This window comes from Prunus persica, chromosome G2 (genome assembly GCF_000346465.2).
Source record: "Prunus persica cultivar Lovell chromosome G2, Prunus_persica_NCBIv2, whole genome shotgun sequence".
NCBI classification, from domain to species: domain Eukaryota; kingdom Viridiplantae; phylum Streptophyta; class Magnoliopsida; order Rosales; family Rosaceae; genus Prunus; species Prunus persica.
Window position 1 is genome coordinate 24447962 of NC_034010.1, and position 16541 is coordinate 24464502.

A 16541-nucleotide genomic window follows, 5' to 3' on the forward strand; every position below is an offset into this window, starting at 1 on the left:
CTTTTATATATGGACATCTCAACAACCTCACAAAATGGAAAGTTTAGTCTTTTTCTTGATGTAATTGACACAGCTACATTCAAGAAGACTATGTAATATAATTACAATAACATGCTAAGATGGCTTGCTACATTTTGTAAGTAAGATTCCTTCCCTTTTAGTCTTGTCTAAGTTCTAAACAGGACATAATTTGAGTATGTAATTATTTCAAGCGAGAATAGTCTTATAAATAGTGGATGTTATTTATAGTCGTTTGATTGACGAATTTTTTTATTTTTTTTTCTATTAGAGTTTAAGTAACTAATTGAATTATTTTGAATAAGTGAAATTTCACATTGAAAATGCACTCTTCAGATAATTAACATAATCTATACAACTCATTCAAAAGAACATTATAAGTAATCACTGCAATCACTACACAAAACATAGTAATGTATTATAAACAATATCAATATGAAATCCCTCTTGTACATAGAACTTCTCACTACACACTAGGCAAAAACCAAAGTCCTGCCTTGTCTGTGAAGGTACCAGAGAGACTTTCTTTTCCCATTTTAGTTTTTTATTGCTTTGGGGAAGATTTTGTGAACAGAGTTTTGGTTGACCTGGTAAAAGGACAGGTGAGGAGGAATCCATTGCCAGACAGAGAAGCACAGCATCGATTTTAGCAACCTTTGGAAGGACTAAGGAATCCATTGATTGGACACCATCCACTTGGATGCCTAAACAGCTCAAGTCTTATTTTAAGCAAAAAGACACCGTTCTCTTTTTTCTATGGGCCATGCTCTGCCCTTTCCTTCCTTGCTGTGGCAGTTATGTTTCTTTCCCAACCAATAAAAATCATATTCTAAAACCTCTTCAAAATCTTAGATTTATTTGCTGGTTTCTTAAAAATGTCTAGATTATTCACTCTTGTAACAAAAAAAAAACAAAAATTATTCACTCTACAACTCATCATTTTTTTTTATAGGGTGTCACACCTACGTGGAACTTTGGATAGAGAAGAATGATCAAATATTCCCATTTGACCTTCTTGCCCTTGGTTGCTTAAACTCAAATGATATTTATTTGGAAGTTCAATTCATGCATCATAACTTCACAAACCCACTTACTCATACCTTCATGTTCCTTTACTTTTTGAAAAATGCTAACGAAACTTGCTCAAAAAAGAGTTCTTACGTGAATCATTCAAGAATTAATATTAAGTTTGACTTACTGTTTAAGCAAAAAAATGATACATCTCAAATATTAATGAGTTATGAAGAAGAAAATAAAACCATTATTATGCCACAATTACACTGCCAACCAGCCTACCAAATTTTCATAAATGGAGAACACCACTCAACTGTATGATAATTATGATGACAATGACTGTACAAAGATGTTATTAATTGCATTCAAGATATTGACAATTTTCTTTAATCAAACCCAGAAACCACAACATTTAGAAGGTATTTACCAACAAAAATGACAATTAGAGGGGTACTTAGCCTCTTTGGAAAGATTAATATACATTTTATATTTATAAAAACTGCAAAATGCAGCACCATGTACTTATGCATAATGCATGCATTCAGAAAGCATACCATTTAGAAAGAAATAAAATAAAATTATAAGCAAGAGAATGAATATAGAACTATTTATATTTCAACAAATAAGATGAAGGGGTAAAATTGGAATTGCACAACCAAACTCTGAATCGTATATATACGCCAAAATCAGTTCTTTCAAAACCGGGAACAGAAAACAGAGAAAGAAATACAGAAAGAAAGAAAGGGAGAAAGAAAAAAGAGAAGAGCATTGCTCTGATATTCCAGCCCTGAAATTTCTGTAATTGATTCTCTGATTCCCCTAGGTGGGATCAGAGGATCATCTTTCCTGCCCCAATCCACAATTTTAACAAATTGGCATCTTTTTTTGGTTCATCTAGCATAACAACAATTTTGAATAAGAAAAAAAAAACTAAAACAATCATCGTTGATAAGCTAAAGACTCTCCGAAATAGTGCTTGGGAAATCAGAAAGTTGGTGTGCTGTGATCTTTTCTCAAATGGGTATCTCACAGAATGATGGTACAATGGAGGGTTGGCTTTATATCATTGGGTCCAATCGGCTTGGGTTGCAATACTCACGCAAAAGGTACTTTATTCTTAAGGATAATTGCCTGAGGAGCTTCAAAGCCAAACCTTCTTCTGACTCGGAGGTACTTTGCATTCATCTTTCATCTCAGTTCTCTCTCTCTCTCTCTCTCTCATCGTATGCATTGCATTCCCGGCTTGTTTCTTAGAATTCCTACGCTTGTGTGAAACCCCATGTTGCAGAATCTGGAATTGGGTTTTGGTTTTGATTTTTTTTGTTTTTTGTTTATGCAGATACCATATATGCTTTGATTTGATTTTTTTCATATGAAAACCATGTATGTAAACGTGTATTGTGTTCTGAAAGCTTTGTTTTTGTTCAATTTTAATTGGACTAATGGATTTATTTCATATTTGCTTTTATGGTTGGTATAAAACTATGCTTGCTATACTGGATTGATGCATATTAATTTCTGGATGGCATCTTAACCTCCCATTTACTTGTGCTATCAACTACGTCCAGATGCTTTTCATAATTCTTGAATTTTCAGTATGGATTTTGTTGTTGATGATAGTGCACAAATCAGTAAGAAATGCTCAGTGGAAACTTTTGCCTTGTCAGGAACCAGTTAGAAGTGCAGTAATAGACAGCTGCATTCGGGTCACAGATAATGGCAAGGCAAGCATTCATAGAAAGGTATGGACCTTGGAAACCCTATGTTTTTCAGAAATTTTGGAGCAATTTTGTTGGCATGCGAGAGATACATTTTTTTAGTATGTATGTTTGTAACGATTTTTCCAACATACAGGGGTTCTTTATTTTCACGCTCTACAATACTTCCAATCACAATGATCAGCTCAAGGTGGGGTGCATTTCAAGTTATACATCATTACGTAGATTTTGCAATATATTGATACATAGTTGAAATTAAACTTTTTATAGTTGGGAGCAAGTAGTCCAGAAGAAGCAGCAAAATGGATGCGTTCATTGAAGGATGCTGCATTAAAGGTTTCAGGCTGCTAAATCACAACCTATGAGTATAGCAGTTTTCATTTATGATATAACCTTATGTTTTATATATTTCAGGAGTGCCCGGATACAGCAAATGGTTTTGTGGCTTGTTCCAAGAGCAGATGGCCATCTTTTATGTATGTATCAGTTGCACCTTGTACACATCCAGTCTCCTAGTTAATAATTTATATGCTTGTATATTTTCATTGTGTAACTATTGTGCATGCCTGTGTTGGTATATATTTTTTCAGGTTTTAAGATCTTGATTTTAAAAGCTATATTTAAAACCTGCATATAGGACAATAGAAGCATAAATGCTGTTGTTTTATTTTCTGGCAACATCTGATGCTCTTATTCTTATTCCCATCTGCAAACCTGAACTATATTCTGTTATAGACCGATACAATTACTGAGCATTTGAATGTGTCACATATCTTGTAGGACACCCTAAATGCTTTACTGAAGAAAAAAAAAATCTTGATCATCTGATAAAATTGATGTTGCATGTAGTAGTGAGTACAATTAACATACTCTTCCTTTAGATTTGAAAAGCTAAAATTGATGTTGAACTTATTTTTTTTAGTTAGGTTGAAACTACATATCATTTTCCAAATCTACTGTTGCCCTTGTTTTATTTATAGTTTTTATGTTTCGGCAGACGGGGTGGTTCCAGGAGGGCAGAAAGTAAAATCTCTGTTGATTGGACTTTGGGCTCATTGACGCACACAGAATCAATGACATCTGATGTTATTGCTCCCTCACCATGGAAAATTTTCGGTTGTCAGAATGGTAAGACATTTTAAGTTTCTTATCTGCATTTCAAGAGATTGAATGCCTATATATCAAAAGAATCATTTATTATGCAGGATTACGGCTTTTTAAAGAAGCAAAAGATTGGGATTCCCGTGGAAGGGTGAAGTTCTCTTTTGATACATGAATTCTTGATTGTTGTACTTTGTTCTCTTCTTTTCTTAGCTGAATGACACTTATAATCTCAGCATTGGGACGACCATCCGGCTATAATGGCTATAGGATTGGTTGATGGAACTTCAGAGGCCATTTTCCGGACTCTTTTATCGCTTGGTCCCTCAAGATCAGAGTAAGATCACTGACATGTTATGTCAACCTTTTTAGAAAATGGAGCCTTTGATGCTATTAGAAGCTATAGTAGCCATGGCCTCATTGTATTGGTTCAAGTAATGGTAAGAGTATTTGGGTGTGGATATAGGAATAGTAGGGGACGGTATGCAAAAGACAAATGCTTTTGTGCAAGAACATGTTTTTGCACTGCCATTTTCACTTGGAAAAAAAAAAAAAAAAATCTCCTTGTGCTTTATACACTACAAGATTCACTATCAGTGCTGAATCCTCGATGCAATTGCTTTCTTTGAAAAGAAAAATATTATATTTTTTTCCTAATAATGAATTGTTCTCATTCCAGAGGTTGAATTACCAAGTGTCTTGCAGATGGGACTTCTGTTTCTACCGTGGTAGCGTGGTTGAGCACCTTGATGGTCATACAGATATTGTTCACCAGAAGTTATACAGTGATTGGCTACCTTGGTTAGATTTGGAACCTCATTTCTTTTTTAAACAAAGTAAAAATAAATATACTGTTTTTTGAGACGTCGTGGTTTCCAGGGGGATGCAACGAAGAGATCTACTGGTGCGTCGCTATTGGAGAAGAGAGGATGATGGCACATATGGTATAAATTCAGCAGAAAATTTAAATCATAGTTAAAGCTGTGGAGCCATTATTAGCTGACCCTAACTTTCTTTATTTGATTTTGTCACAGTAATTCTATACCATTCTGTGTCTCACAAGAAATGTCCACCAAAAAGAGGCTATGTCCGTGCTTGCCTTAAAAGTAATGTACGCTTTGAGCTGGATATTACTGATTGACTTACATTTATGGCTTGATATCTATTTAGCAGTGAATCATCTATTTTCCTGCTCATTAACTATTTTCCACTGCCAAAAAAATGTGTCCGCGCAGCATACATTTTTGTTCCTCTGTTCTTTCCTTCATCTGCAGCTCAAATGTACTTAGGGAGATGGGTGGGATTTGGGTTTACTTTTCATCCTAAGTAAGTTCTATATGAATATTATTTCTGTAAACATGCAGGTGGAGGATATGTAATAACTCCTGTGAACCAAGGGAAACAATCTCTTGTGAGACACATGCTTGCTATTGACTGGAAATTCTGGAAATTATATCTGCGTCCATCATCTGCAAGATCCATTACCATCCGTATGCTTGAGAGAGTTGCTGGTATCTTTCCATTACTAGCTTAGGATTGCAATTTTTTATCCTTATTATTTTTAAATTCTTGTTCATACAACCTTCATTGTTTTTGTAATTTGCAGCATTACGAGAGCTGTTTGGAGCCAAAACTGGAAATTGTTCCTCTGAATTCTCATCGGGAGACTTGACACGAGATATCAGGTTATCTCAAAGTGGAAAGAACAATATTAAGACTGAAGTTCAGCACCCCGGAGAAGTCAGAAAGATAGAGGACGGTCTTCTCGTGGAAGATGAGGTTGAAAAACCAGAAGGTCGTGCAAGTTTAAAGGGGCTGCATGACGCTGCAGACGAGTTCTTTGATGTTCCTGAACCAACAGAATATGACCAATTTGAGAATGAGTGGCCTGCAGACTTGAGCATGGAACAGCACTCCACGGTACTTTACTAATCACTAGACTGAAACCTTAGATAACAGAAATAGTTTAACCAAATGTTCAGACTCAATGTTTGCTCCAATTGCTCCTGTCATGTTTTATATTCTGGCGTGCACATTGTGTGCCATTTTGTCCAAGGAAATGATCTTTTAACTTTGTTATCTATGTTTTGTATTTAAAAGTGAATTATTATTTGTTGACTACGGTCTCAACACTTTGCAGAATATACAACATCCCAAACTATCATCAGCCGCAGTTCTCGTGAAAAAATTGCATGAACTTAGAGGTCAGTTTATTTCATAAGCATAAGTTGCTCTGGATGGATATATTTAGGTGTTTCCATCAGTTTTATTTTCACTAAGATTGGCCTAAAATTTCCTCACACCACAGTTCAGAAAAAGGGTTATATGGACTTACAAGAGGTGTCTAGGGAAGAAAACATATCATGCTCCTACGGGGCAACTCTTCAAAAGGACCCAAGTTGTGCTTTACCTTGCAGCTGGGGATCAGCCGATCCTTCTTCGTTTTTGATACGTGGGCCAAGTTACTTACAAGATCGTCAGAAGGTAATCGTTTGTTTTTCAGCCCCTCCTAATATTGAGAAGAAACCAAAGAATCTAAAATACAAGACGATTCCTTGAAAGTTCTAGATTATGAGTAGTAGACTTGCATAGGAACTGTAATAATTCAATTATAAAACACCAACCAAATTTCATATAGCATGTTTTGACTGCAAACCTGCTTTACTCTTGTAGATTGGTTTACTAATGCTCCTCCTTTACATGGCTTAAATAGTATTAAAGAGTTTTATGATGGTCTTGTTAAATGATGTATTGAGCATCTCACCATTTTTCTGTTTTGAAAATGAATTTGGTGTTTGCTTTCTCTAATTTATGAACTGAGTCATAATCTTTGTACCAGATCAAGGCAAAAAACACCTTGATGCAACTGGTTGGTGTAGATTGGCTAAGATCTGACAAACGAGAAGATGATCTAGGCAGCCGTTATGGTGGTATTGTTCAGGTTTGAACTCTCATTTCTTCTTGTATTTTTTATGTTGTTATAAATGAACTATTGGACAATCTGATTCCACGTACGTACATATATATGTTTCAAAAAAGAAATTTTAATTATACAATCTATTGGATGGATGCATGCAGAAATATGCAGAACGAGGTGGATCAGAATTTTTCTTCATTGTAAACATTCAAGTAAGTTTGATATGGGGTATATCATAACGTAATATCATTATTATCATCATCAAGAAGCAGATTACTGAGTATACAATACGCTTGATCAGGTCCCCGGAACAACCATGTACACTTTGGCATTCTACTACATGCTGAAAACTCCTTTGGAGGAAAATCCTTTACTACATAACTTTGTCAATGGAGATGATTCCTATAGGAATTCGAGATTTAAGCTAATACCATACATTTCTAAGGTCAGTACCAAATTAGCTCAAGAAACAGATACTCGTATAATACATACGTCTTTCGTATTTTTACCGATTACATTGCTGGGGCTTTTTTCTTAGGGATCATGGATAGTCAAGCAGAGTGTTGGGAAGAAAGCATGCTTGGTAGGTCAAGCACTTGAAGTACATTATTTTCGTGGGAAGAACTATCTTGAGGTAAGTTACCAAATCCTTTATCATGTTATGAAGTGAGAGTTACAAATGCTAATCATGTTTGGCAGTTTTGGTTCAAGGCCTGATCATGGTATTATATCTAACCTATGAATTTTCTGATATCAGCTTGGGATCGACGTCGGGTCTTCAACCGTTGCCAGGGGGGTGGTGAATCTTGTTCTTGGTTACCTCAACAATTTGGTCATAGAAATGGCATTTTTGATACAGGTAAACAACCAATCATGCCACAAACTACATGTAAAAAAATTTCAAGTTGAAAAGATGACACGTAATTTGAAGATATGCTAACATTAGAAAATCTTTTGCAGGCCAACACAGAAGAGGAACTTCCAGAAGTCCTTCTTGGAACATGTAGAATCAACCATTTGGATGCATCCAAATCAGTCCTGGTAAAACCATGATTTTCACCCAGAAAATCTCAAGTATCATCAGGCAGATGGCCAAAAAATATCAACTCCCAGCAAGGAACAAAATTGATGTAAAGAGAGATGCACCATGTTCTTGAAAAATCTGAGTGGTCATTTTTCCATCCAATCAATGATATATTTTTTTTTTTCCTGTGATTGGATTATTTGTAGGATTATACATAATATCATAACATAAATCAGACCAAAAAGAAAAAATAAAAAAAATTTGTTTTATGATACATACATCATACATGTGTTGAAGATCATTATAAAATGGAGCTCAAACTGAGCCCAGCCCAAAATTAAAAATTAGCTTTATAAACAAAATTAAAATTAGAAACTTAGTTGTCATGTTTCAAAATTGAACATGTAAATGCTGCCATCAGAAAGTCTACATTGCCTCTAAATTATCTGTTTTTAATACTCTTCTTGTCAAGACCATCATCGTCGTCTTTCACACCACTCTCTATCAATGTAGCCACAAAGTATTGCATTTTGCTCATGCAAACTCGTGATCGTTCATTATATTACGACACCCTGCATGCATAGCTCATTGTGTTTAATGTGACCGGTTCGTCGCTTTCTTTTTTCAATGTATCACTAAATTAAGAATTAGTTACTCTTAATTCTGCTAAAACATGTTAAAATTGGGCTTTATTATGGACCTGCCTACGTTTTTGTTCTTCTTGTTGTATGAGCATTTCACTGTCATAGCCTTACCTAACTGGAACAGCTTGCAAAATGGGGCTGGGCTTTCCTAAAATGATTAGATTAGAGATGAGAGTTACTAACTAATACAACTTTAATCCAACACGAAATTAGCAAGCTATAGCTGATTATTGCGTAACACATATCCATAATCCCACAAAGTCTTTTATCTATTTTGTTGCTTATTATTGAGTTAATATAATTACTTGTCAATTCCGACATGACTCGATAAATAAATAAGTCCGAATTAGTATCATATTATTCAGCTCGATTATTCACACCAGTCGGATTATTAGGATGAAATTGTACCGGGAACAAGATGGCATGATTGCAAGGACCTGTCACTTCACACCAAACTGAAGTTTGTAATGTCCAAAATAAATCTTTGAATCAATCATACAAACAATACAATCTCACCAAAGCTCAAACTGAGGTTGAGTTAAGCAAAACCCTAGAAATACAATGGTATATAGACAAGTTCTGCCGACAGGTTTTTCTCAGTCTCCACAGCCAACACAAAGAGAGAAAGAAAGCCAAACAAATACGTTTGTGCAAATTTTTGATGTCTTTGTCACACACACAAACCCTACTTACATGGCAATGAAATATTAATACGAATAAAATTAAAATTTAAAAAAAAAGTACGGTTTTAAAAATGTCTTACAAAAATATTTTAAAAAAATAATTGAAGAATTGCCATTAATTTGTGGGGAACCATGCTTTTAACAAATCTGATAGAGCGATAGCTACACTGCTCCCTCACCCATGAACACTCGACAAAGTAGCCACAATGCCTTCAAAGATCCAGGAGTGGCTTGCCACTTCATTTTTTACACTGAAAATAATTGGAAAAATGACCGAAGTACCCTTGCATTTGATAAATTGAAGGAAAAAAAAGAATAAATTTGGAAACGTTGTCCCCACGTTGTGTCATCTGATTGAGGCACCCACGTGGCACGTGGCCACAATCAAAGGCTGAAGTATTTGGCTTTTTATTCTTTAAAAAACATTTGTGGGTGTTTTTTCTTACTTAATTAATTAGGTGTTAATTTAATTTTGGTTTTGCCTCTCACATCACATGTAAGCATCGCTTTCACGTACCTGTTCCCGGCGCTTATAACGCTCACTGCAATAGTCCAACAGTGCAATATGCTTTTAAATAAATAATTTTCCACATCACTATCATGAAAACATTTACATTAAATAGAGATAGCACTGTTTTGCTATTCTCGATCAATCAAAGTATGTCATGTGTGATAATTTTTTCTTGTGATAAACTATGATTGACCGGAAATAACAAAACAGTGATGTCCCTGTTTATACCAATTTTTCTATCACTATCACTCCATCACAATATCAATTTCTAATATATATACTCTCTTTTTTCTTTGGATAAAACAAAATAATTTATTCTAATTCTCAGAATATTTAGTAGCCATATAAGCTACTGGAGCACGACCACCACCTCCACATGTGGCTGATTATAATTATAATTTTTCTTTTTCTTTTTCTTTGGGTCAAAACATTATTCTGGTTCGGAATTTGCCAAATTCCAGCTGCCACATATGAATATGAATACATGAATTTATGCAAGGTGTTGCATGACAGCATGTTCCATTAGCTGAATTATTGAGGTGTTATTTTATTAAATTAAAGTTGGGTAAATAATAATCTGATAACGTGTATTTTGTTTATATATAATGTGACAAAAACGGGCATAAGTTTGCGACGACTGTGCCATATAATCTGACAAAAATGTGGTTTTCTTGTTCAAATGTTGATGATCATCCATGTTACTTATTATGTCAAGTGATGAGAGGAAGCCCCAACACCAACACCACTCCATTCTTCGTAGTTTAAGGTTTCTTTGTCTTCGTTCATCAATACATTTAAATTTACACAAAGACCAGGAGGCCATATGTATGCGTTTAACCAATCTCATATAGTTATGTAAAATTTTATTGTATTTTAAAGTAGTTATCGACGCTTTTATTATCACGATCGCTTCAGTCCTATATATATATATATATATCCGTACTTATTATCAGACTAAATAACCCTTGACATATCAAAGAACATATTACTAATAATACTCCGACACTCATCCAATTTGTTTATCAAGTTTTCCCCACTTTAACATGACGTTATTATCTCATTTACTTTTACTACTAAATAAGATTATTATAAAAAAAAGATACGGGGATGAAATTGTCAATGTAAAATTTGGTACCAAAAAAAAACAACTGAAAACCGTTAGAGATACGGAGTTGTCACGAGAGTCAAAAATAAACGCACCGACACGTTTAGGATCCCCGTGCATAGGCTTTCTGGCCCAGTAACCTTCCGTAGCCGGTAAACAACCCATTTTGTCAGACACTTGCCACCTCCAACTCCCGGTTACCCCATCTCTCCGCTACTGTCGGCACCGACACGCCATATTCATTCCCGGTCATTTTACATTTTTCTTTTTATTCTTTTTCTCCTTTCGAATTTTCTTTTGTTTTGTTTAGGAAACATATCCGGATGGTACAATGTGCTTTCTTTTCCGCTGTTTACTGTTGTACGTCTTACGCTAGATGAGGTGGCACTTATTGGGATTGTCGCTAAGCGAAGTATCAGTAACTGAGTCTGAGCGTGTTTTTTTGGGGGTGAGTGGTTGTGTGTGGTGCGGTGTAGGGTAATACCGTGGGGGTTGTTACTAATAAATGCATTGATTAGTGGGGAGTGGGGGACCATGAACCCATTTGTTCCTCACGTGACTTACAGCCAACCAAAATGGACATCTACTTTTTGTTTTTGATTTGGGCCATAGGATGGATGACCCAATTCGGATGCAATAAGATGAAAATATTGTCTCGATTAACTGACCTAACTCACATTTACGACTAATAAGTTTTTTTAAAATTAAAGACGGAAATGTTCTTATCATCTATATCTTAAATCTTGTTCCTTCAAGAGGAGTACAACTCAAACATGCATGTTCTAAGGCATAGAGTGAATAACAACAAGTATTACCAAAGATGCATATTATTTAACAATTGGATCATAGCGCACATCATTAATCATTAATCTCATTTAATTTCTCTTATTTTTAAAGAAGAGAAGATCTTACATAAATAATGAGATACGATGATATCTTTTGAGAAACCAACTGTTTTCTATTTGACCGTCTTATATGTACAATTGTTGAAATTGAATTGAGTTTATAATTTGTCGACCCACGGATACTAAGTGATTTATCTAATTCGTAATTTCGACAAATAATGATGCATTCTATGAACCATATATATCACATATTAGTTGGTATATGCAATAATTTTCATGAAGAATGTGGAAACATATTGCACATGGTTAGAGACTTGTTGCCATTCAAACAAACACCATTTCTTTATTGAACTTCTTGAATAACAAATCAAACAATGCCCAAGTTGGGTAATCTTCAAAAAAAAAGAAAAAGAAAAAGGGCCAGGGGGTGGGTGTGGGTGTGCAGAGAACATTGTTTAGAACCGACGGTATTTGAAGTGAATAGAATAATTCTCCAATATTATGCACTGATTTTTGGACTAAAAACACTCCCACACAAGCATGCTATGGCCCACAAAAGTCCCTCATCACATTTAGTCGCCAACTATATATTGTACGGCTGTGATGAAGGCCCCACAAAGCTTGGTGCTCGTGGCCCCACCGCCCATAAAAAATATCTCTCCGTCACGACTGGAAGGTGTAAATAAAGAAAGAAATCCAACGGGACGACGAAGCTTTCGTCTGAGAAAAGTTAGAGCGTGAAACGTGGCACGCAATGATAAGTCCAAGTAGACCAAAGCAGTGAGTGTAAGCAAGGAAAGACGAATCCCGAGACAGAGTCACGTGACCCTACCCCACCTCTCGTGCTCTCTCCCCTTTAGCACTTGCCATCGCCAAGCTGGCAGTGAGCGGTTGATTCGCTGTGTGGGCTCCACCTTATGCAGTCAATCCACGGAGGCCACGTCATCTACGCGTTGACGGTGGATCGTGAAGGCGGGCCCCGCTCTAACATGGGGTCTTTTACATACTCGCACGCACGTTGCATATGACATTTTAGACATTATGACTTCCCCCCGCCTGTCGCGCCGGGTACCGCCACGTCAGTGTGTGATGTCGATTTACGTGAATGCCCGTGTATCAGCAAGGCGAAGATGGAGAAGGGATGGGTAAATTTGTCTTTGGAAAATTGGAAGGTTACGCGGTCTTTTCTACTAATCAACTCCATGGATACATGACAACTAACATTTAGCATAAAAAAACGTGTTTTGTTGGCGCGTAATGTGCACCTTCTGGAAGAAAAATGTTATACTTCTGAGTACGACTTGCCCTTGTTAGAGACAGTGAATGACCAACTACACAGTGAATTAATTATTTTTTAATTAAACCGATTTCATGACATAATTAAAAAGAAATTATGTTATGTGCCCCACGAATCGGTTCGACCTTAATAAAGAATACGCGAGGTGCTTACCAAATAACATAGAGTCTCGTTTTGTGTCTACCATAGTCGGATTCAATGTATTTGAAGTAATTTGTAAGGATTACTGATTGAGAAATAAATAAAACTGAAGATGTATAAGAATCAAAACTAAGCGCCCTTTTATTGTGGGATTTGTTGCTAATCAAAGCTACAATGACTTGAGTTTATTATGATATGCATTAAGCTATTCGTGGCATTAAAAAAATTGCATTGTGCATGGTGACCTAGTCGCCCTATCTAGTAGTAGCATATTGGGGATGCAATGCCATGTGCACTTTCCCTCAGCATTTTTCTTACCGACACATTGTCGATTGCAGAGAGAGCAACTGATAAGAGTGTGATTTGCTTATATTTTATGATAATACAGCGACAGATGATGATAGATTCATGGTGCAATTTAATTTGATGTTATCTAGATCAGTAATCTCGACACGGAGAGATAGAGATGTTACTTCCACTAATTGGTCGACCCAACGACGTCGTGCTGGGGATTAAATGGCTACAAAGTGCATAATTAATGGGGTACTAATCTATCGCCATTTGCATGCACGTTGCCTTAAGTTATATATGCATAATGCATGCATTTCGTCGGTGCTTCTATTATTTATACCATAATTTTAAAAGTTGCTTTTAGTTTTAGTATTTTGCACACACTATGTTTAGGTATTTATATGCACATAAATTCTTATATGTGGACATCTTGACGTTATTATTGTGCAGTTGTCATATATTTTATCTATTATCTCTCTCTATTTTTCTCCTTATTTACAATAACATCCGCATAATAATAACGTACGGACATCCAAATAAGATATATATATATACTTACTTATATATTTGTGTAAAGAATGGTACGTACCATAAAAATCCTTAGTTTGCTTATCTTTGAAGGGAAGAAATAATGTATCAATCAGTTTCTGTCTTGGTTGAGGATGATCACCCTACTAAATAATTGTCCTCGGGACGTCCTTGCATTGATTTAACACTAATTAAGAAAGGTCGTGTGGGTGCATTTTTTTTAATTAAGAAACACCCACCCCCCCAAAACCCCAAACCTTTCAAAGATATGAGGAAGATTTGGTATATTCTCAAAACACGACTCTAGATATATTAATTTGTACCAAGTCCAAAAGGGTTTTTTTTTCTTTCTATTCTTTTAATTGGGCGATTAATTAATTATGATATCAATTTTATATGCAAATAAACCTAATATTTTGTTGTCGCTTACCCCACTAGTCTTCAATATGGTGGAAGAAGCCTGAACCTTGACTGGCTCAAAGTCCATATGGGTTTTTAACCAAATTCACTTTTTTTCTGAATATGGAAAAGTCTTTTAGAAGGAAGTGATACAAAGAGTGTAACCCAAGTTAATCATAAAAGAATAAAAGGGTCCTCTTTCTTCTTCTTTTCTTTTTATTTTTCATTTTAATTTTAAAATTTTGGCAGAGTATTTTAGAAGGGATTGATGCAAAGAGTAGAGCTCAAGTTAGTTTTTTTTTTTGAAAAAAAAAGAGAAAGCAGAAGAAAGCCCATCATTGCCATGAGGCCCAAATGAGACATGCTTCGGCTGTGAAGTCACTTTTATTAACCTTTCTCTCCCTTTTTTATAAAATTATTTTTTTAATTAATCTCCACATTAATACATTGATTTGCTGGTACACTTTCCCAATTCGAGCACACTTGAGGAGCACTATAGGTTTTTTTTTTGTTCTTTGATTTTGACCAGAAAGCTCGAATGGCATTAGGTGGTGGAGATTTGAGGGTATCATCGTAAAGTAATGGGATTAATAGCCTACCCCATCCGCTATGTTAGAAATGACAGCTGGTGATTACCCACTTTGCATAAAGTCCATGCTGTAATGCCATTTAGGCATTTACCATCATCTCACCATTTTGGAATTTTCAGCGTTAATTTATCGATATACGATACGATACGTAGTTCAATCATCAAATGTTAACATCAACTATCAAATGTTTGTAAAAATATTAACATCAGTCGTTAAATGTTTGTAACATACGAATTCTATGGTAGCGGACAAGTAATTCATACCATTACCACCATGATTGGTGAGAGTGGCCCCAAATATTTCAACCCGCGTGGACCTACACTAAAGCTATGTGTCAAAAAATTAAAAGCACTAAAACTAATCATTCACTCTTTGTTCTACCAAAAGGGGGAAGTCTCTCACAAAAGTGACCCTAAATTACTGAGTTGCGCCAAATTTTTTATTGCCTTGTAGTTGTACGTATAAATATATAGTCTTTTGGGTACGGTGTCACCTACATGCAGGAATTGCATCAATTTGGGTCTAAACAGTGATGCATTAAAATGCAACATTTTTCTAGTTTCAGGTAATAGTTAAGGATATGGTGGATATGAATCATATGCTGAAATTTGAATTATGTCAATCCCATTCACTCATAATCTGACAATAACAAACAATTTAATGGGAAGAAAAGGGTAGATTTCGACACAAGGTGAACATATATGCGAGGTGCTTGAAATGTTTAATGTGAATAATTCTAAGCAACTTCAATAATAAATTAGAGTTCGTCTATTGTAGTAACTCGTATAAATCCATTAAGATTCAATGGTTGAAATGTGTTCTTATTTGACTTGTTTCAATTCGTTCCGTGAATGTTAGTACTATCTTTTTGAACTCCTTAAAGTGAGCTTCATACCAACTTATGCAATAATATCTTCATTACCTAAATCAACTCGAACGATTAGTAAACTCAATCGCTCTCTCGCAGCACATCTACTCTAACCTTATCGTACTTGTACACCCTTATCGAAACTTATTACTAAATCGGACATATGTAATTACACACTTGGCAAGTAATGACAACCAAATCACATCCCCATAATTGTCAGTGAGACAAGGTTAACAAATCTGGCAATTTTAATTAGGTTACCAAGCATGAGAAAATAGCATCTCGACCTAGGTAAAAATATGGAAAAGAAAATCCAGGAATTTGTCCACATACAAAAATGTAATAAATAATGTTCCCACTGAATCACTAGTAGTTTATCAAAACCTCTCACCTCTGAGAAGGTTCCTGGTTAAAAAAAACAACTGGTATGACATAGAAGGAAAACCAAAACCACACCCGTCAAGAAATGGAAAAAAAAACAAAGAAAAAAAGGAAAAATAAAATAAAAAAAGAGAAAGGCAAGCATGTGTTGTGATGGATATACTGCCAAATATGACCGACTAATATTTTTAAATTTTAAATACGTTGCCATGTTGGGCGGGCAGTAATTTTCAAACGTCTACGCGTAACGGGGAGGGTAGGGGAGGGGCTAAGGATAACGGCGTAACGCGTTTAGGCGTGTAAGAAAGGGACAAGAAGGTCGCTGTTTTGAGGGAAAACGGAGGGCTGGAATTCCGTTAAAGAAACACTTTGGGGAAGAGGGGGTGGGTTAAAAATAAGAGCAGTAAAAGGTAAAAAAGAAACGGCGGTTAAAGGCTGACAAAAGGCGCAGAGAGGCTTCTATAAG

The 16541-nt window shown here is 35.6% G+C and overlaps 1 protein-coding gene across 1 annotated transcript; it reads left to right on the forward strand.

The window, feature by feature from the left end:
• LOC18784588 (protein ENHANCED DISEASE RESISTANCE 2) lies at window positions 1648–7978 on the forward strand. The gene is made up of 21 exons (XM_007220169.2): window positions 1648–2202; window positions 2700–2774; window positions 2887–2940; window positions 3021–3086; window positions 3165–3226; window positions 3748–3878; window positions 3956–4002; window positions 4088–4188; window positions 4557–4652; window positions 4731–4795; window positions 4886–4957; window positions 5216–5362; window positions 5458–5771; window positions 5992–6055; window positions 6160–6335; window positions 6691–6792; window positions 6930–6980; window positions 7070–7213; window positions 7307–7402; window positions 7526–7627; window positions 7729–7978. Exons 1-21 carry the CDS (start codon window positions 2050–2052, stop codon window positions 7819–7821), a joined length of 2211 nt encoding a protein of 736 aa, XP_007220231.2. The 5' UTR covers window positions 1648–2049; the 3' UTR covers window positions 7822–7978.